This window comes from Sinohyriopsis cumingii, chromosome 10 (genome assembly GCF_028554795.1).
Source record: "Sinohyriopsis cumingii isolate HCF-2022 chromosome 10, ASM2855479v2, whole genome shotgun sequence".
Classification (NCBI taxonomy): Eukaryota; Metazoa; Mollusca; class Bivalvia; order Unionida; family Unionidae; genus Sinohyriopsis; species Sinohyriopsis cumingii.
The window spans coordinates 110,659,073-110,680,473 of record NC_142970.1 but is presented as its reverse complement, the minus strand read 5'-3'; the positions used below and the strand labels follow the sequence as shown (position 1 = coordinate 110,680,473).

At 33.1% G+C, this 21,401-nt stretch overlaps 1 protein-coding gene across 1 annotated transcript in view; it reads right to left on the bottom strand.

Annotated features, from left to right (window-relative positions):
* Positions 1-4,098: 4,098 nt before the first annotated feature.
* The window catches only part of LOC149791019 (uncharacterized), a 68,047-nt gene continuing 50,744 nt past the window's right edge, over positions 4,099-21,401 (bottom strand). Inside the window, exons 20-29 of the mRNA XM_089972892.1 lie at positions 21,155-21,249; positions 16,573-16,823; positions 15,739-15,911; positions 14,912-15,058; positions 13,870-13,991; positions 12,680-12,942; positions 11,819-11,888; positions 11,229-11,425; positions 10,312-10,439; positions 4,099-8,477 (exon numbers count right to left, since the gene is read on the bottom strand). Coding sequence (XP_089829018.1) covers positions 8,283-8,477; positions 10,312-10,439; positions 11,229-11,425; positions 11,819-11,888; positions 12,680-12,942; positions 13,870-13,991; positions 14,912-15,058; positions 15,739-15,911; positions 16,573-16,823; positions 21,155-21,249 — 1,641 coding nt within the window. The 3' untranslated portion in view covers positions 4,099-8,282. The remainder of the gene's footprint in view (positions 8,478-10,311; positions 10,440-11,228; positions 11,426-11,818; positions 11,889-12,679; positions 12,943-13,869; positions 13,992-14,911; positions 15,059-15,738; positions 15,912-16,572; positions 16,824-21,154; positions 21,250-21,401) is intronic.

The following is a 21,401-nucleotide window of genomic DNA, read 5'->3' as shown; positions in this document are numbered from 1 at the left end:
TGTTATCAAATAGATACAATTTCTAAAGCCGATATTTTCGCCGTAAGTGAAAAACCATACTATAATAACACATATCCAGCTTTTGGAATTGTTTATGCGCTTTATCGTTTGAATGATCCAGACATAGCTGCTCTTGCTTCGATGAAAACAGGCTCTCTAAATTGCGTGGCACGTGTCAAAGAACAGTTAGCAAAATCGAGACAAAGAAACGGACTTACAGAATCAAGAATAATGAAGTAAGTAACTGTGAAAACTCTCTTAATAACAGAGATAAAATAAATGCAGCGGTTAGTTTTAAAAGAAAACATCAAGTACCCCAGAAATTGTAAAATAATAACAAATTAAATTTCGTACAATTCTGGTAAATACTGTAGTAAGGTGCTTAAATAAGTTTATATAATCATAACTCACATGCATGGACCGACTTGGTGAGAAAATTTCCAAGGAAGAGAATAATAAGATTGTATGACTGTGATATGAAATCTACAACATAAGTAAAGATGACCATGTACCGATCTGGCTGTTTCATAGAGATAACTCTGAGTCGGATAAATCAATATTTGACCAGTTTCTTCTGGCGTCTGGAGTTCTTTGTCGGAAGGGATCACTCCAACAAAATATGAAACAAATTTGATAAAATATAACATCGACAACGATGATTTACTCGTTAACTGTTTTGAGCTTCGTATCCCTACAAAAATATAAATGGACTCCAATTCCAAAATAATGTCTTGATGATGCATCACAATCTTGTGTTGAGTTTGTCTATGGCGGTCTTTGGAACACAAATTATAATTCCTCTGACATGGTTTATGTTGACTGTAGACATCGTAGCTGCCTATCCGGCTGCTTTTCACGGACTTGGCGAGTATCATTCTTGTTTCGATTGTGTGAATCAGATTTGTAGATCAGAATTATGATACGCGACATCTTGAACATGACACGCTTGATCAATCGAATTTACCGGAAGTTCGCCTGGTTTCGGTCGATTAATATCATCAAGTCTAATATCAAGGCGAGTTCGACAGCCACAGTACGTATATCCTGGAGGATGGTTGTCCTCAGGATACTTTGCCCATGGTGTTACAGGTGCTTTCCCGAGAGGTTTTGAAACAGATATAATCACAAACGTATATCTTTGTGTGCTCCATTTTACGTATTTACCCGTGTCAGCGTGTTACTGCTCAACGTGGAAGCTCTAAGAAATTGTCTATCAGTGACCTCTTGCATGGAACACAAACAAACTCATGAGAATAAACAATATTATATCTGTACAATATGAACGTGATTGAGTTTTGAGAGACACGTGAGTAAGCACCGGTCAAACATCATCCAGTGTTGCCAAATTCGAGCAATTATAGCTGGTCCAAATTGGTCGGGTAAAATTAAATTTTTGCTCAACCTAGTAATGAGGTGGCTCAAATGGGACAAACTTTGTTTAGTAGCGCCATCTGTTGATTACCAACGATGATATAATGTAATTAAGGAATTTAATGACTCTTCAGGAGCCGAGGACGATGTTTATAAATTTGTTACAGACATCGATGGAGCGCCGTCACTTGGTAATCTTAACGGGGATACCAATGATTTATTGGTTTACAATGATGTCATGTTTGACAAACAAGCACATCCAGACCAAATTACGTCACGGGGCAGACATACAAATAGAGATGTTATTTACGTCACCTAGCAGTACAATCAGATTCCCAAGGTAATGAGATATAAGTGTATTTTTCTGATTATTGTTAACGGGGGTGATACCCACACGCTGGGAATTATCCATGCCACATTGTCTCCTGGCGACATGGACATAGGTGATCTTAAAACCTTCTTTGGATATACTCAAGAAACTCCGCACAGATTTATCATGACAGGTTTATACAATCCAACAACACGTTATCGAACTGGTCTCGATACAGTCTTTTATTATTTATTTTTTTACTTCCATCTGTTTTATTTAAAACTGCAATTTGTTTAATTTCCAATCAATACCAAATGCAGACATATTAATCAAAGTTAAATCTATTTTATCAAGTTAATCTTTTCAGCAAACTATTGGACCAAAATAGTTCTTATTTCTTGCTTTGTTAAAAAGGCCTTCGCTTTTGAAAGAGTATAATGTCTTGCAAGCTCACATAAAATCGAGATATTTCAAGGACTCGAACCCTTCCTGGGTAGAATTTGAGCTAGATGTCTTTACTGTGTTGCTGGATGGTTTCACTTAAGAGTTTTCCAACACGTGAAATTAAAATGCTGATGACTAAGATAAATCCGAATCAAAGTGAACTTCAATTTCAAGAACAAAGTTAATTTCTCTTAAATATTTTTCAAAAATTCGTATTTCAGACTAACGGCCAATTTTCAATCGGGTATTTTAACTTTCAGATAATTTTTATCTTTAGCTCTTTCAATTTCATTTCACAACCAGACATATATTTTCTAATGAAACTCAAAGCACTCATTTTCAAGAAGATTCTTTTCCACCAATTACTAGACAACAATAAGTTTATTTCTTGTTTTACCAATGATGCTTTAACTTCCCAAATAACATAATGTCTGGTAAGTTTAAGCAACTCTTTTATTTCAAAGACTCTAAACCTTCATGGGTAGAATTTGATTTAACGTTCTCCTGCTTAGATGACATCATGGAAGCTTCCTCGTATCACTAATGATTTGTTGAAATGTGTAGAATTACAATATTTACCAGGGAGAGTACAAATTCAGAAATAAACTAAATTTAAATTTTATATACGTTCTTTACTTAGCGGCGAAGTAGATTCATTTCGAAGTGTTCTGTATTTCAATTTATGTGTCTTTAAATAATGTATGTCTTATTGCCACATCCAAACCATTCATTCACATGCTGTTTATTATAATCCTCTCGACCATGATATAAATTATTCAATAGCAGCCATACACTGACCAACTGACTCATACAGAAAATTAAACCTTTTTAAACGTGACGTTAGTAACGTTCATTGCTAAGATTTTTAGGGTGTGTCATTAACATTGAAATACATACTTTTAAGTAAGTGGGTACGGTTGTATTGATGAATGATCCGCACAATTTCCAAAAAGTTAAAAATGGTAAACATGTTTTATTGAAAGGAGCGTATAATACAGGTGTAGAATATAAAAATTCCCGTAAGAGTTAGAAGTTAGCGTCCTGTACTTTTCCTGTGCAATACTGACGCACGATCAAGGAATCTTATTCTGCAGTTCGAGATATGTTTCAATCGGTATTCTGCAATGGTAATCACCATCATAAATATGCAGGAAACAAAAGGTTTCATTGAACTATATCGCCGTGGTTCAAACCCGCGGACTCTCGTATCAGAGGCAGATGCTCTAATCATTTACACCACCAAGCGATGGCAATTTTAAAATGCTGTTTAACTTTGAATGCAGTAAACACCGTTAAAAAGAACGGGAATTTCAAGAGCAAACTTAGTTATATGACAAATTCTGAACAAGACTTGACTTATAATTACATTAATTAAACACCTAAACCTTGACTTGTGTCAGGTATGACAATTGCAGTGTTGACGCCAAAACAAACTGGGCGGAAAATACAAATATGACTTTATTGACGACATCATTGAAACAATAAAAAGTACCCCAGAAGTAAAATAGCTTTTCCGATTTATTCTGGACCCGTTTGGTGGTATAAATCTTTCTACTACAACTGGTTTTTTATTAATTTTAATTTCAGCTATGTATATCTAAATGTTTAAGGTAGGTAAAACATAAACAGTGTACTAAAATGAACAGAGGAGATAGCTAAGATAGAGGTTGTTTTGTTCCTCCAGTACTGTGATATAATGGCATGTTATCGGACTTCAAATAACACAGTTTAAATGCTGCTGAAATATGATCCTTTGTCATTTTGTAACTGAATTTATTTTTGCATTTTAAGAGAAAAAATAGATTGATGTATGTGTTATTGAATTTATATTATAAAATAGACTACATTATGGGTTATTTACTTAATAAATCTAGTTGGCTTATTGTTCGCTACCCAATACAAAACTATATAAGGAACAACCACAAATAAAACTCGTATTAATGACTTGAAATACTAACCATAAAAACACTCAGTTGTAGAATAGACCTTTTATTTATCGATGCTGGTCATACGTCATATATGTACCGGTGATGCAAAACATTGTAATACACTTATCGGGTCTAAGCATCTCTTGATTGTGTGTTTGAGTGTACATCGAGGTGTACGTGAGTACGTTTTATGACACAGGTTGAATAAAGCCTAGTTATGTAGACTATTTAAACGTGTTAGTCAAAACAAAATTTAACAGCTAACAAATTGCTAGGGTAATACATAGATTCAATCTTAGACAAAAGAATGTATCTTATTGTGTGTGAACCTGAAACACTTAAAACAGCTCAGACTGAAAGTTACTTGACTGGGCGTATGGATAGGGTAATAGATTTATCTTGACATAAATCAAGCAATATTGCTGGTGTCGCTATCATGTTCAGTACGAATTTGGGACTTCCTATACACAAGAACAAATGCGTTTTACAGGGAAGATATATTCTCTTCGATTTATCAATTAATGGACAGAGATTTGTGGTAGGGGATCCATTCGGGCATATTAATGATACATAATATAATAATGATAATTACAGAATAATGATACATAACATTTCACAATCACTCCTATGTAAGATATTACAAAAATATTTATACGAGAGACGGTGAGTAATTTACAATTTAAACACTTAGCTACTACAATCAAAATACACAAGAGTATCCTTTGCAAATACATTTTTATTTTTTTTTTACATTTATTTCATGGAACATATCACGAATCTGAGTTATTAAGAAACGTTTGTACTTATTAAAACTCCTCGATTGATGATTCTAAAAATGGGAGGAATATCTGATAGCTTCAAAGCACACCTCACGCCCACAATGCAATTTAGATTCAGAATTAAATCCATTTTGCTGACTTCACAAATGCTATATTAGATGCAACTTTGTGCTTGAAAAAATAACCCCTTGTGCCAAAATTTTATAATAATACGCACACTACAACATATAGCATTTTGAATTATTAGTGTTTGTACAAAACATCCGGATGAATTGAATCATTTTCTAGGAAATCGATCATCGACTGAGTTCAATACTAAGCGGTATAATATACACATATAGCCAGAAGCATGCAATACTAACGAACATCATATACACATTGAGTAAATGGCATACACATATTAGACATCATGATATACACATGTACTAAACATTAAGAGCTCTCTCTCTCTCTCTCTCTCTCTCTCTCTCTCTCTCTTATATATATATATATATATATATATATATATATATATATATATATATATATATATCCTATGGTATACATATACTAATATTCTAAACAATATAATTTACACCTAAAGGCAATAGCATGTGAATGCTAATCTTTATGATATACACATAGAGCCAAAATTATGTACATGCTAATTATCATTGTATACAAATACAGGCTATGTCTTACAAATACTAAACATTATACATTGCACATAGCTAGATGTTGTGAAATACATAGAGCTTGTCACAGAGTTACATTTGCTCTATATGTGACAGAAGGTACTTTACTTATTGCATCGTAGTTAAATATGTACAAGTCAAAATAGTTATTAATAGTAATATTACCACATTCGAATATACATACGAGTATTTGAAGTCGAAATTGAACTGTATTATACTAACCGTCGTATTGGTAAACTTTCATTAAATTGGAATATAAAAGCCCTGTATATGAAATTACCTTGAGTTCTAATAAGGTACCTATACTCAAAATGTTAAAATTCAACGAATTAAAAAAAAACCAAGATCGCAAATTTCATCTTCGGGCAATATATATATATATATATATATATATATATATATATATATATATATATATATATATATATATATATATATATATCGAAACTAGTTTATAACATGCATGTTTAGAAGAAATAATGGCGCAATCAACTGCTTGTCATAAAACAAAGTGTAATAAAATGTAGAATAACACAAAATAATTCAAGATAATTAGACAATTATTGGAATAAATGGAATAATCGGTTCCTTTTCTGTAACATACGTTGATATATTACACGGCTATTATTACAGCCATAAACTAAATACTAAACCATCACCTCATTAGCAAAGCTTATTTCCTAAAGATGTGTGATTCCACTCTTGGTGATGACATCCACTTTAAAATATTTTGAAATTTGTTCATGAAACCTATTTGACTCATTTAGAAAATTGCCAGAAATTCGAATGCAATACAGTAAAGTTAACTTTATTTGAACTTATACACCTAGTATGATGCACGCTAGAGATAATCATAACAACGTGCAAACGGTATTGTCCCTACTAATACAATTTAAGCCGCATTTAACATTTCCCGATGATTTATGTTGGTTAACGAATACATTCTAATAACATGAATTGATATAGGATGTTGTGTATGTTTATGGTAACGGCAAGGAAAATGTATTAAGGTATTTTTAAAGACATGTAACTGTTCAAAGAAACATAAAATAAAATATACATCTATATACTTTAAAAAAAATTAAGCCCTTAACGTCATGGAAAGATCGAGATCGAGTGAGAGAAAAGACACTGGTTGCATTTACTTTGTCTATCTCGTTTACTGGATAGATGTATTACTTAGAATATAATTGTAAGTAACATAAGCGTCCAATTCAGTTAATATATTTCTAAACATATAGGAATGTTAGAGAGTTTGATTCGTCTTCTATATGACGTCACCATTTAGTAATTAATTTAGACTTACTCGAGGAGTGAATCGAAAGATTAAACAAAACAGCTGTGATGTTTTGTATTTATAAATGGAAATAGAACCATTAGTGTTATTTGTCTTCATTATCAGTTTTAGAGCAAATAGTGATCTATATCCGTATTATCATGACGAAATGCACATAGTATGGAGTTAAATAAATTTGCTCTGAATGTGTTATATTTAATGGGACTACTAAGTTTACAAGGATATTAAGGCGACGATTGCTACGTTTATACCAAGGTGGTGACCATTTGTTCGAATTTGATAAATGTAATATTGTACAAGTAGAAAGATAAGAGAATGTCGCATATCATCAGGTTAAGAGAGATCTAGAATGTAATCGTAGATAAATAATGAGATAACAGAGCCGTTATTGCATTCCTATTTTAGATTCTTATTTCATACGCTTACTGTGTTTATATTTAATTTAAGAGATGATATTTGTTTGCTTCATTCATTGGAACTACACGGTGCTTATTAGACAAAATTTTTATTTTGAGAATGTTGTGAATTTATTGAAAGGAATAAAGGACGATACCATTGTAACATGACTCTTGGCACGACAATACATTCAAGGATCTATAATTCTTTTCGAACATTGGATTTTTGGAGGTACTTTTGTGGAACATTGTTAGGATTATTTTGGATTTAATTCATAATACAGTCAATTTCTCTTACATTTTAATTTTATAACAGTGATATTTATATTGCTTGTTAAATGTTACAAATCTTATTAGGTTTGCCTCTTTCGGTTACTTCGTGTAGACCATAGAGTAGAAAACAATATAATACATTATGGTTAATCTCCTTGCTTTTCTTCACAGTGCAACCATGTTCCGCAGTAATACCTGTGTAGACCTCTAACGTTTCATGCAGCTTCCACCTGAAGTAATTTGTTATCTTACCGACCCTGACAAGCATGTTCTAATGTTGTATGTATGAAAGGCGTATATTGTTATGCAGAATTCGTTCTATGGAAGGAGGTTTAGCCTCGCGCAGTATAGGTAAATATGTATGTATATAGGTAAATATGTATGTATATGCTTTATGAAGAATCCATTTAGTATCAGAACTTACTGCTAATCATAGATGTATATGAAATTTAACAGGAAGCTAATACAAATTATTGAAAGAGAATATCAAAAGGACAATAAAATCTCTTTGCTTGATGAATACATGTGGACGTTTTTCTGTAGTATATTAATTAGCAAGCCAGATATTTGCCAAGACGGTACGTATCTCAAGAAGATTGTTTATAAGCCATTGCAGCTGTACAGGTTCGTAGAAGATCTTCCTCAATATGTCTCTATATATTTGCCAGAACAATATTCAGCGATATTCTTATTTGGCAATAAGTAAAATGGCTCGTCGTTTTCATTCAAACACTCCCTTGCACTCTCCTTTGTGTCCTTGTATTGACATGTGTCGTCTCCCTTGGTATTGTGCAGGTTAAATTTGTTCTTGTTATAAAGTTGATTGTCTTCTTGACTCTTGGGAGGGTGAACTAAGTTGACGCTCAGTGTTATCTGCCATACCACTGCCAAACTGTCTTCCCGACACAGCAGTGGAAACCGTTCCTCGACTACTGGAGTTTTGTTCAAGTGATGTAAAGTGTCCAGTGGGCTTTCTGCAGCAAAAGCGGGCCCATTGATCTCGCACCTTCAAAAGTAAAACATTTCAAAACAGTATAGCAAAATAAAAGTATAAATAAATGACCTGGCGCAATTACTTTGTATTGAAACATATATCAATTCATGAGATAAAGACTGTAGTGCTCCAGCCTTTAAACATAAATTGCATTGACTAGATAATAGCGAAATTAGTCATAAGTGATGCAAACATATCTTGAAACATTCATCACGCTATGTGACGATCAAAATGACAATGAGGAGTTACCTGTCCAGATTTACAATTCTCGTGTACAGTAGTCTTCTGACGCTTACAAATATCCCGTTTTGTATATAACACTTATGTAGCTTAAATGTGAAAAATGATATTCCCAAGATTTAAGAAAAACGTTGAAAATAAAAATTATACAGAAGGAATGAAACAATTAATTAAGGTAAAAAAATATTGTCATAACTGAGCCCTTGTCAAAGTATAAACTCACTATTTCGAAACATATAACATGGCCTAGTGCGATATTTCGAAACATATAACATGATCTAGTGCGATATTTCGAAACATGTAACATGGTCTAGTGCGATATTTCGAAACATATAACATGGCCTAGTGCGATATTTCGAAACATGTAACATGGCCTAGTGCGATATTTTGAAACATGTAACATGGCCTAGTGCGATATTTTCCATGTACTACTCCATTTCTTTAGTCCCATTAATAAGAAAAACACCATTTCTGACGCATGCGATACAGAGCTTATCATCTCATGGAAACTCAGAAGCCTTTATAATGAACACTCCCCTCGAGATAAACAATAAGTGCTCTTGAATCATATTCAAGCTAGATATGAAGAAATACAAAGACTCAGTCGCGCTTATGGCATCAATAAAATAATTGCATCCGCTTTGTACAGATACAGCGGATTTATGAATCTATATGTGTACGGTATCATTGAACAGACTTATGGATCAAGGTTTGTTTGCGCCGATGGGTGGTAGGATTGATGACAAAATTTAAAAGTGGAAATACAAAACTTCTACATTTACTAAATTCTTTAACAAATTCTTTGTGATTACCTCTCCATCCCTCCTATCTCTCTCTCTCTCTCTCTCTCTCTCTCTCTCTCTCTCTCTCTCTCTCTCTCTCTCTCTCTCTCTCTCTCTCTGTAGACAACGCTGATACAATTTACCTCCGAAGTTTATTATAGTAATTTTTGATCCACTACTATATAATATTATAATATATAATATTTCTTTGGAAAATGTAAACGGTGAGCCCAAGGCCCGCAACCTTGGCACCATAATGTGTATGGGGTGATAAAAAAGACACGATTTCTTTTGGCGACGATTGTATTGACAGAAGCGTTGGCCCTTCTCCTTTAACTGTATGTAAATATTGTTTAATTATCTGATATAACGTAAGTATGGACAATTATGTTCCTAGTATGTACAAAAGATGTTTGACATATATAATTGATTCATTCGTTTAACCATAATGATCTGTAGTACAGCTAAGATACCTTCCTTTGTTGACTTTGGAAGATTGGGGGGGGGGGCATGCGCATTGGAGCTAAGGGAGGTAATTTTAGGCGCTACGATTAGTAACTCCATTGCAACCGTGAAACCCCGTATGGCACAGCATAACATAGGATAGCATAGTATAGTAGAGCTACACAATTAGATCCAATATTCTTTTCCAGATAGATGAAGAAGTGAGCATTTATATCAAGGATAAAGACAAAGTTAGTTTTATACAAGTTAAGATTTCTTTTGGCGACGATTGTATTGACAAAAGCGTTGGCCCTTCTCCTTTAACTGTATATAAATGTATTTAGTTTTTTCTGATTGGTTCTTATATAAGAAAAAAATACCTGTTTCTCCCTTGCCGTGAACAGAATAAATATGAAGAACCCTTGAAAAGCATTAAGGATGACAAATATATACTGGAATACCAGCTTAGCTCCACCAAGAGCGACAACTCCGAATATCCAAGTTAAACCTGGGAAAGAAACGCAGTCGTCAAAATAGCCTCATGAGATAAGATATGAAATATTTTTGTTGTTATTAAAATCAGAAATGAAAAGTACTTTTTTAAGGGAGGAAAACAAATCATAGCCATAGAGAGTCAAACGTAAAGGAAACTTTATATTATTCTAACATAAATTCTTCTTACTTTTAAATGATCACCCCAGCACACTTAATTACACATGATTAAAAGTGAATCATAAAGCCGTAAATGTCATGACGAAGAAGTCATAGACAAAATAATAGTGTTATAGATATTTGAAGGAAGTACTTTTGCCGTATTTCGACTGAATGAAATCATTATCTTTTTATCTCCAATAAATATAATCATAATTTTGCACTCATTGCAAATTAAATTGTTGAAACTATTCGAACAAATTTAGTGTTTTAATCGCTGCCGAAATGTAATTCAACTAAGGGATAAAATGCAATTTGCTAAGATCATTGCGTACGATTAGCACTATAGGACTAGACAATCTTCAGATGAACCTGGTCTCTAAACATTGCACAGTTTAAAGGTTTTCATATTTAGTACACAATTATGCACTATACAAAACATGAGTTTACTTTACCGTGGAACGGCTGCTAACAGTTTACAGTTGAAATATACGTGCAATAGTGTCTTGGCAGGTCATTCATCACGGAATGCAGTGATTCCTTTAGAAATTATTCACAATAAACCATCTCCAGTATTTTGCGGGAATTTAATTAAAACAAACAGAAGCCACGCAAAAAAACCAGCAGACACACGTCCGAATCTTACCTAAAATAACAAAAATGGAGACCGCTGCCTGGACGCTCAGTATGGCCATTTTCCACTCAGACTGATTAATTGTTATACCCTTATGGCGACGACATATTTGCAATATTACCATTATAAAAATGATGGTATTCACAAGAATGATCAGACATATAGGGATCACGAAGGCGTAGTATAGAGCCTCTATCTTCATCCAGCAACTGCAGTAATAATAATAATAATAATAATAATAATAATAATAATAATAATAATAATAATTATAATAACAATAATAATAATAAAAATAATAATAATACTAAATACTAATAATAATAATGTTATCTATAATACTTCTTCCATTAATACATGCCCTAAAGTATTAAAACAGTTGATACAATTAGTACTTGTGCTAATAACTGATGCTGCTATTACTGGTAAAGAATTAAGATTTATGAGAAAATATAAAATGTATTCTGCAAAGTGAAGATATCCGCATTATAAACAATCAAGACTGCTTTCCACCGATATGTAACAACTATTTGTAAGATACAATTATGACATTTAAATGGTTTTGGCATATCGAGAACATGCGTAAAATATGAAATAGAACTTACAACCCTAATCCTCCATAGTACAGATTATAGTCGTAGACTGTCAGCGCAATGATTGGTACCAGAGGAACTCCTGCAACATAATTCAAGACAAATAATGATTAGATGGCTACTGCAATTGTGAAAAGACTAGTGAATGATAGACAGACTTTCAAAATGGGTTGATTATTATACCACTGTATATAGGTTGTTATCACGTGGATTTCAAATGATTTTCTAATGTATAGTTTTACACACAAAACAATAATTCCTTATCCTTATTGTTTATATAGAAGTCTGGAAGCTTCATGTATGGTATTAAATATAGTATATCCTTACATCATGAGTCTAAATGTATGTTCTCCAATCGTAGGGATCTACACTGTTGCTTCGTTTGTTCAATGTCAGAAAGGAAGGCAAATTTATTTTACAGGATTTTGTAAACAACAAATAATTATGTATTACTCCTTGCCAAACAACATATAAAGAAAAAGGTTGGGTTTTTTTTGTCGAAATTCTTAGCATCTGTTTGAGCAGCATATACAAAAACTACAAATATCATTGCAGCAAAGTTTTGTTTCTTAGCTGTTGTTAACTCTCCAGCGTCCTCGTTCAGACAACTCCATATCGTTTACCAAATAATACTGGGTTCGTCATAATTCTAAAATCATCGGGTAATACCCAGACTATATAAAAGGTTGCAGATCATAATCGTAAATGAATTCGACAAGTCGTTGAGGAACACAACTCGAGAATCATGCATTACGATTACTTCAGAATTTATACAACTGGACATACTTCCTGAGAGATGCGCTGCATATAATGAGTGTTTATAACTGTCCAATACAATAGTTTCTCATTACTAAATATGAAATAAAAACGTACCCCAGGCTGGTATCGAGGTCTTGATCAAGAAATTTGGTATATAAGTCCCGAGAACCTTGACAAATCGAAGGTATTGTAAAACTCCTTCCATCAGCATCCACATGAAGGCGGCCAAAATGAAATAGTGAATTAGGGCGGATATAACAATACAGGGAAGGTAATACTCTGTCCGTTTTATTCCGACTAGAAATATGACTGAGTAGCACAACATTGAGATACAGAGGCAAAATAGAGTCTGTTGGCCTCTTCCTCTACGTAGATGCCTGGAAAGGTAACATATGCCTATTATACACATTATTAACGTCATAGGCATGTTAGGATAGGAATATTAGCAAAACGAAAAGCTTCAAGCATCATTCACTAGACTTTATACATTTCTAAATGTAAATATACCGCTGACCTAATCTCGGAATGTCTGTGACATTTTCTGATCTCAAGTGTTTAGTTGAGAAATCCTAAAACTGCCATAACATTACCTGCATCAATAAGTTACTGATTTACAACAACTGATAAAGGTATGTTCACACTAAAATACTTTAAAAAAATTAGTTTTAAAATGCAATGTACGAAAATGCAATGCAATGCAATGTCCGATGAGATGTGAGAAAATACACGCAGATTTCGCACTCCTGTATTTCCCAAATCGGTAACAGGAACCTGTATTTCGCTTCATTTTGAGATGAGCGGTTTCCTGCGGCCATTGCGTCGAAATTACCTCTATCTAAAGACTCGTCCTATGCTAATAATAAAACTTACAGAACATTGTTCTGGTTAATGGTATTGGAGCTTCATATTCTTTCAAACTGAAAAAACTGACGCATATATAACTAACTCCAGCTTGTGTATGTATGTATGTATGTATGTATGTATGTATTTATGTATGTTGTTCTTGATGTTCTACGGTTCAACGCCATTTTGCAGCACAAGATAGGCTATACATGGCGGCCAGTATAACTGGTGGAGGAAGAACCCTGGAAAACCCAGGGAAGAACCACCGACCCACGAGAAGCTACTGGCAGGCTTTCCCACGTACCCACGCTAGCCGAGCCTTGGACTCGAACACGCGCAGACAGAGGTGAGATGGCAGTGATCCGGAACGGTGAGCGCTTTAGACCACTTGGCCACTCGGGGCCCCTTGTATGTATGTATGTATGTATGTATGTATGTATGCATGTAAGGGTATATCTTACCTGAAACACAAAAAAGTTAGGATGGTCAAACTATTCCCAATGATAGAAAGACTGAGTCCTACAATTGTTATGAATTCAAGTGCTTGTTCATGCTCAGGAGGAATAGACTTGGCCTCTAAATCCTGCAAATGATACAATCAGTTGGATTATGGCTGTGAAAGCAAAACCGGTTTTAATGTTTTGATTTAATTATATTAATCGCTTAAGAATTCGCCATTGCGTACAATTTATTATACGCAGACTTCGTCTGAAAACATATTCGTTAACCTATTGGTCTTTATCGATAATTAGTTTAACCAATCAGCAACCTTTATCCTTTTAAGTAAGGTACTTAATTTGTACCGTGGAACATATACTAGTTCCTTTGCTGACAAATGATAAGTTACGTGTTACAGCTGCTGGCAACGTAGATGAATATGTGTGTGATATATGCTATACATGTACACAAATCAATTCAGTTCATAGGTAAACTGATAACCTAACATGTCCTTTGAAACCATCATATATGAAAACATAAGCAAAAAATCAGCAACATTGATTTAGTATCTCATTTTAACCAGACCGCTTAACACAGACAAAACTAACGCTTTTATATCACAAACGTTTAAAACATATGGAGAGAACTTGCATATGTGTGGCTTGTTTTCGCATCTAAATGGTGTACCTAAGTATATTGCTTGCTATATGCACGTGTGAAATTTAGTATTCCTAGGTGAGGTGGCAAGCTTAGAATGCTGTTCCACAACCAACAACATCCAATTACGCTAATACTAGGAAGGCATTGTATATTAACCAGGGGAACATATAACATTGTAATGTTTTATAATCAGTCCTTGGATTGTAGTACGACCAAGATCCATGTTTTGTTTTTTAAAGTAGCAGAACTCTTCATAACCCACATGGACACCTCATACAATGATGTTTTGTACTAGTATTTGTTATACAACATATGATAATTGGATCGAACGTCTGCTTAGAAGATTTTTCTTGGCACCTACTCTAATAGAGCATACTGTCTTTTGACGTTCTAAATTATTCTTACCACCAAAATGGCAAAGTTTGTCAAATGGTTGCAGGTACAAACATGTCTTTTCTTCTCTATCGCATGACTGCATCCGTCACTGGTCCATCCACCGCCATTTTGATTCAATGTGTAGTCCCAATAACCACACACGACTCTGCTATCTTCCTGCAAAGATTTTGCATGCAAGACGTTATTGAGAATCTTTATCAGAAAATTTGCATAATGAAGAAGCAATGATTCCTGAAAATCAGTCTTTGCCCAGATAAAAACAGAATTTCAAAAGGAATGACAGTATCTTTCAGTCGCAAAACTTGTTTAACTTTGAATAGCTATCATTATTGTGTAACATTTTTTTTTCTTTAATGAAAGAACAGGTATACATAAGAAAGCCAATTCAAGAGATATTGTATTTAAAGCAAAATATTAACAACTTCAAATAACGAACGAACGATCATTTATGGTTTTAAATGGGTACACTGATGGAAATATGTTATTCTCAAAGAATTGGAAATAAATTCAAAAGAAAGAACAATAAGACGCTAAATAAATTACTAAATCCCACAGACATGTGCAGATATTATAATTGACCTGTTCAAACTCAGATAAAATATACGGCAGTGGGATACTTTGATCACAAGCAAAGTTAACATTTATTTGATAGATTCGAGTAGAGAGTATGCATTAACTATTTCTATTTTCTTGTATGTATGTATATATATATATATATATATATATATATATATATATATATATATATATATATGTGTGTGTGTGTGTGTGTGTGTGTGTGTGTGTGTGTGTGTGTGTGTGTAAATTATGGAACCTAAGTCTTCCAGAAAACTTACTTCTGAGGGAAGAAAGACTCCTCTAACATAATGCTTGCCAAGGTGTGTTATGGACACTCCATTCTGGAGCAACTTTGCTGCCATTATCTTGCTCACGACCTTATATCTCTCGCTTCCTTTTTTAAACAGCGTGTCATTCCAGATTACTGTCATTCCAAGCTTGTTTGTTGTTTCTGCAATATGTAACATTTCAGACGGATCGGTATTCACTTGCAATGGATAAGGTAAACGTTTATCGTATGCTGTGCCAGTCTCAATTATTATTTTAACATTAAGTGCGTTAATAGTGCCTACCTTAACATAAAGTTAGGACTTCGCATTTAAATGACTGTAAATTAATAAAACTTCACTAAATATTGTTATTGCATCTGCCCAAGATATTAAAATGGCATTAATTTAATTTCACGGTGTTTATACAGTTTTTACAGTTTTGTATCTCATAGGTTTCATTCGTTTTGTGATTTATGATTCGTTTGTTTGTGGTTGGTGTGTAAAAAGAATAAAGGATATGAACGCCAAAGCCTCGTGAAATTAGGTAATTCTGAAACAAGCAAATATTTCCTGTACAGTTATACAAGCAGGAAAGGCTTATTTAGATCAATGTTTCTTGCACATCATATTTGAAAAGAAACATTTGTAGCAGAATGTCCAGGCGAACAGTATAGGTATTGTTTCTAAATTTGAATCCATTTCAAAAGTTAAAAAACATATATCAAACGGGAATATTGCTTCTTCTCTGTGTTTCAAGATAATTTCACGCATACACTTCGACACCACTCAGACAGAGGTTTTTCCTGTGCATAGCGTATTTACATGTATATACAAAGGACTTACCTTTCAATACGTCTGACTGAATAAAAATGGCCGCATTAAGTAGCTCGTCGTCCGCTGGTTCGTGATGCAGATATGTTATTGAGTCGTTCCTTATGAAGTTTTCATTACTAGGCAACAATTTTATCCCTATTAATCTGTCACCAACTTGTTCCCACACGGACGTCGCTATGTTGGGCTTAATGAGCCTCACTGGATTTTCAGACATGCCTACTTCAATTTTGTTTGTGATGTCTTCCAGAATTTTTAGAATCCTTTAAAAATAAAATTACAGGAACACGGAAGCGATATTAATGTTCAAAGGAAAATGTAAAATGGATTCAATTTGATTAGAATATTTATACTAAGCTTGCATCGGACACTTTTCTCATAAAATTCAGCTCAGTTAGATAGCTGTGAAATTGGGAGTGCTATAGCATTTCTAGTTGCTCAGTTTATACTGTGGTATATTTGCTTTATTGAATCCCGTATAGATATATAAGAACACTACGTTTTCAATATACGCATTATTTTCTCGGTGATTAAACGTATATATAGCAAAGATATTAAAAGTTAATTTGTCTGAGGCACATAGGCATGTTACTTCAGTCTTATGCTTATGTATTTTTCATCTTATTGCATTATTCTCTTCGGTTTTCTGTGTAAGTCATCATGTACCGATGTATAATCCTTGTTATTCATTTTGCGTAGGATTGAATGTGTTGAACAGATTATAATTTCCTGTACCTTCAATGCTGCTAGTTTTCGCTCCCCTGGAATTACATTGGCAGTAAAAGCGCAACGATGAAATTACATGAGTATGCCATAGTTGTGTTTACATGGTGACAGCCACTTCGTAGTTTCAATATGATTATTAAAATGTTCTCCTCTCCTATAGTATTGCAAGAGATTCGCCTACTCGGAAATGATACCCATCTCGGGTCAGGTCGTTTATAATTTCAAATGAGTATCAAATATGTTGGATATAAAATCCAATGTAAACGTCAATATAAGGTCCACTTCATAGTATACAATAAATAAAGAAGTTGAGGGACAGATTATATAAGCCTGGCTGTTTAACTAACTGTCATATTTTTGTTATGTATAGATCGTATGTAATGTGGCATCCACATATTTTGGCAAATGTATGTGGTTAAATGCAATTATTACGATATGGAACTCAAACGTAGCTGTAAATTCAGATATTGTTTGTTTCTTAACAACTGAAACTTAATATCGTGAATCCAGGTGTAATTTAATATCATCCTGGATTGGCACAAAAGAATAATGATACAGATATATACACGCATGTATATTGGCTTGCTTTTTTCCTCAAACTTTCTTTTGTTTGCATCTATATCCTCTTTTAATCTATCAATTTTGACACCTGAAACAACACTTTGTATACATAGTGGAGTGTTGATTTCAGTTGTGAATATCAGCGATAATTTCGTTTAACTCTTTCAATACATCCACTGAATGCAATACATTTGTCCCTTGGGGTTTCGGGGGTTTTGCAGCATATATGACCGTTGCAAATTACTGTCTTTATCAGATATATATTGTTCCAGCCGTTTTATCTTTTGTGTTTACCATCAATACCACATCACACACCACACTGCCGATAGTGTTAATCGTTTATCCATATATATATATATATATATATATATATATATATATATATATATATATATATATATATATATATATATATATACTTCGATAGATAGATAGATAGATCTCTTTAACAGTTTAAACTGTTATAGTCATCCAGTTGTGGTCCGTTCTTTCTGTTGTCACCAATCCGAGCTAAGACATTTGATCTTTCGTTAATACGCTTTTCACTAGCAGCTAAAACTTGATTGCTAAACTTTTCACTATATGTCTTATTATCTTTCAAATACGTATTAAGCTCAGATAATTTCTGTATGAGTGTTTTTTATATTTTTCGTAAAGCAATGAAAACCCGAAATTGGTAGGAACTGTTAAATATAAGTTGATTATTTACTTTATATGTAAATTATGTTACAGGCACACAACGATGATCTATGAAGATACCATTTTTGTATTTCATCCTGATCTTCAACGTCTGTATGGTACTCTTGTGCAATTGCTGGTACGGCTATTAACATTGTAATGAACAGATTCGTTGAAAGAATACATGGATAATACACTAGACAATCATAAATATTAGAGCAATTTAGTGATATAGTATCTGGTCGAAATACTCGGAAAAGATTTAGATTTCAAACACATACAGACTTATCAGATGGAGTTGACATTTTCATGAATCGCTATGTAAACCATTTTTCCTATTTCATTATTCTAGAGGATTATATATTTTGAGTTCTTAATATTTACTATCATTCCATTTTTACTTTATTTGTTTGCATTCTGAAGGTTATATAACAATTAGTAATTAAACAATCCATGCTTCGTTAATATCATTGACAGGGTAATATATATGATTATATTATTTAATTTGCATTATTTGTTAATTAGTGTTTTTATTTATTTTCTATTTCATTATATGCTATTGATAATGTGACATTGAACGTTAGAGCTGTCTTTGTCCAAAATTAAGTTCATTTTCCACCTGGTCAGAATTATTCATTTTGCATTTATAGTAAACATGTTGGACCCAATCTGTGTGTCGAACTTTGCAAAATCCTTACTAATTTCAGGGTCTACCTCTTGTTTACTACACGTTTTATATTTAAATGTTAGTAAGAGACTTCTAACTATAACTAAGATTTTATTTTCTAAACATTATGAGCCTTCCAGGAGATTATTTTCCATTAGCTAATGTAACTTCTAGAAAATGGTAATTATAACATGAGGTCAGACATAAGATTATAGAATATTGTTACTGGAAAAATATACATTTCTGCTTTTTATATATATATATATATATATATATATATATATATATATATATATATATATATATATATATATATGTTCTTGTTTCTAGCAGTTCATTTTTCTAGCATCACTTTTCCACTAAATTGCTTCCTTTCTTCCTGGAAAGTTTTCTCCATTTCATCTATATCTACCTCCAGTTACTCCAAGACGTTATTGCTTTAATGGTTTCTTCTTTCTGATAATACTTTTGTTTCAATTTGTGTATCTTGTTAGTCAGAATATGTTCTTCATCCTTTTTTTGTTCTCACTTATCGGTGAGTTTGTCATGTCGATATTGCTGTTTAACTTCCTAATTGCATATGTTACTATCACACCATGCCTTTTTTCATAACTACAAATCTATTGCTGTTGAATAGTTGAATATTAGTTTTTTAACATTTGCTAGATTTTAAAATTGTTCGGTGAATTTAGACGAATATACATTTCTGTATTTACTTAAGTCAAAAATACAATTTGTTCCTTTCCAAGTGTACAAGGTTTTATTTCACTTATGTTACGGTTTTATTTCAGTTTCATTATATGTAATTAAAATACATGATTCATTCTTCTTCATACTACCCGGTTCGATCGCGGCTGATGCTGATAATTTCAATGTCATCATCATTAAATGGGGCCCCGAGTGGTCGAGTGGTCTAAAGCGCTCTTCGTTACGGATCACTGCCATCTCACCTCTCTCTGCGGTGGTTCCATTCTAAGATTCAGCCAATGTGGGCATGTCATGTGAGAAAGCTTGCCAGTAGCTTATCGTGGGTCGGTGGTTCTTTCCGGGGTTTTTCTGGGTTCTTCCTATACTATTAATACTGGCCGCCATGTATAGCCTATCGTGTGCTAAAAAATGCGCTAAAACCCACAACAACAGCAACAACAACAACATTAAATCTTATTTGATAATCTGCATTTGTTCGTAAAATATTGAATTATAGATTTGTATCCTTGAGTTCTTTAATAGAAACTTGTTTTCTCTGGAATATTTTTTCTTCGGCACAGCTAGCCTTGCAAACAGTTTTTCCCTATTTAAACATGTAACCAGATATACGTAATCTCCATATCATATGTCAATTGTGTTGCGTCTCATGATAAATCTGTTAAATATGTGTGTGACCTCACTCAGAACGTTTAAATTCAATACAAAGGCAAATAAATCTTCGCCATTTTTCATCCTTGTCTGGCTTAATCGGTAGTTTGTAACATTTATTTTTAACTATGATATACAAACTATCAGTCACCTAGATTTATTCTTAATTATTTTTTATTGTTTTCCAATTTTCATTCTAGATTTAGAAAGAGAAAAAGATATAGCAATCCCAATTTTTCATGTTTGTTGTACATTGGGCCTGTTTATGCTTTGATTCCATATATTTGAATCTCATTCTTTCAGAGTTAAAATTATTAAACTAGTTTTGTTTTGAATCTCGACGAAATTATCATAACTTTAACGATTACTTATAGATGAATGATCTTTAGTTATTTTTGTGCGCATGTATTACTTTTGAACTTCACAACTACATGTTTCAACGAAAGTGTATGTTTAACATTAACAAACAAGAAAAAACAGATTAAAGAATTACATGCAATGAATCAAAACACATTGTTATGTTTTAAAATAAGATTTAAGGTCTTGTTGGAGTGGTTGAAGCTTGAACAAACTTTTACGACTAGGAACGCAAAATAAAATTCTTACCTATTTGCATCTCCAGCTGATATTTGTGCAATATTATTTGTGGATGAATTCGACGCTATCAGTATATCAATCGTCTCTAATGTCGCATTTAGGACCTGTATTTAAAAAAGAGTGAAATAAATTGTAGGTTTCTTTCCAATAAACCGTTCCTTGACACAACTGGTCTTTGCACCTTTTCGATTGTAATGTTTTTTCCCGAATATGGCTACTTTATGTACGTATAGAATTGTCTCCATATATAAGTCAA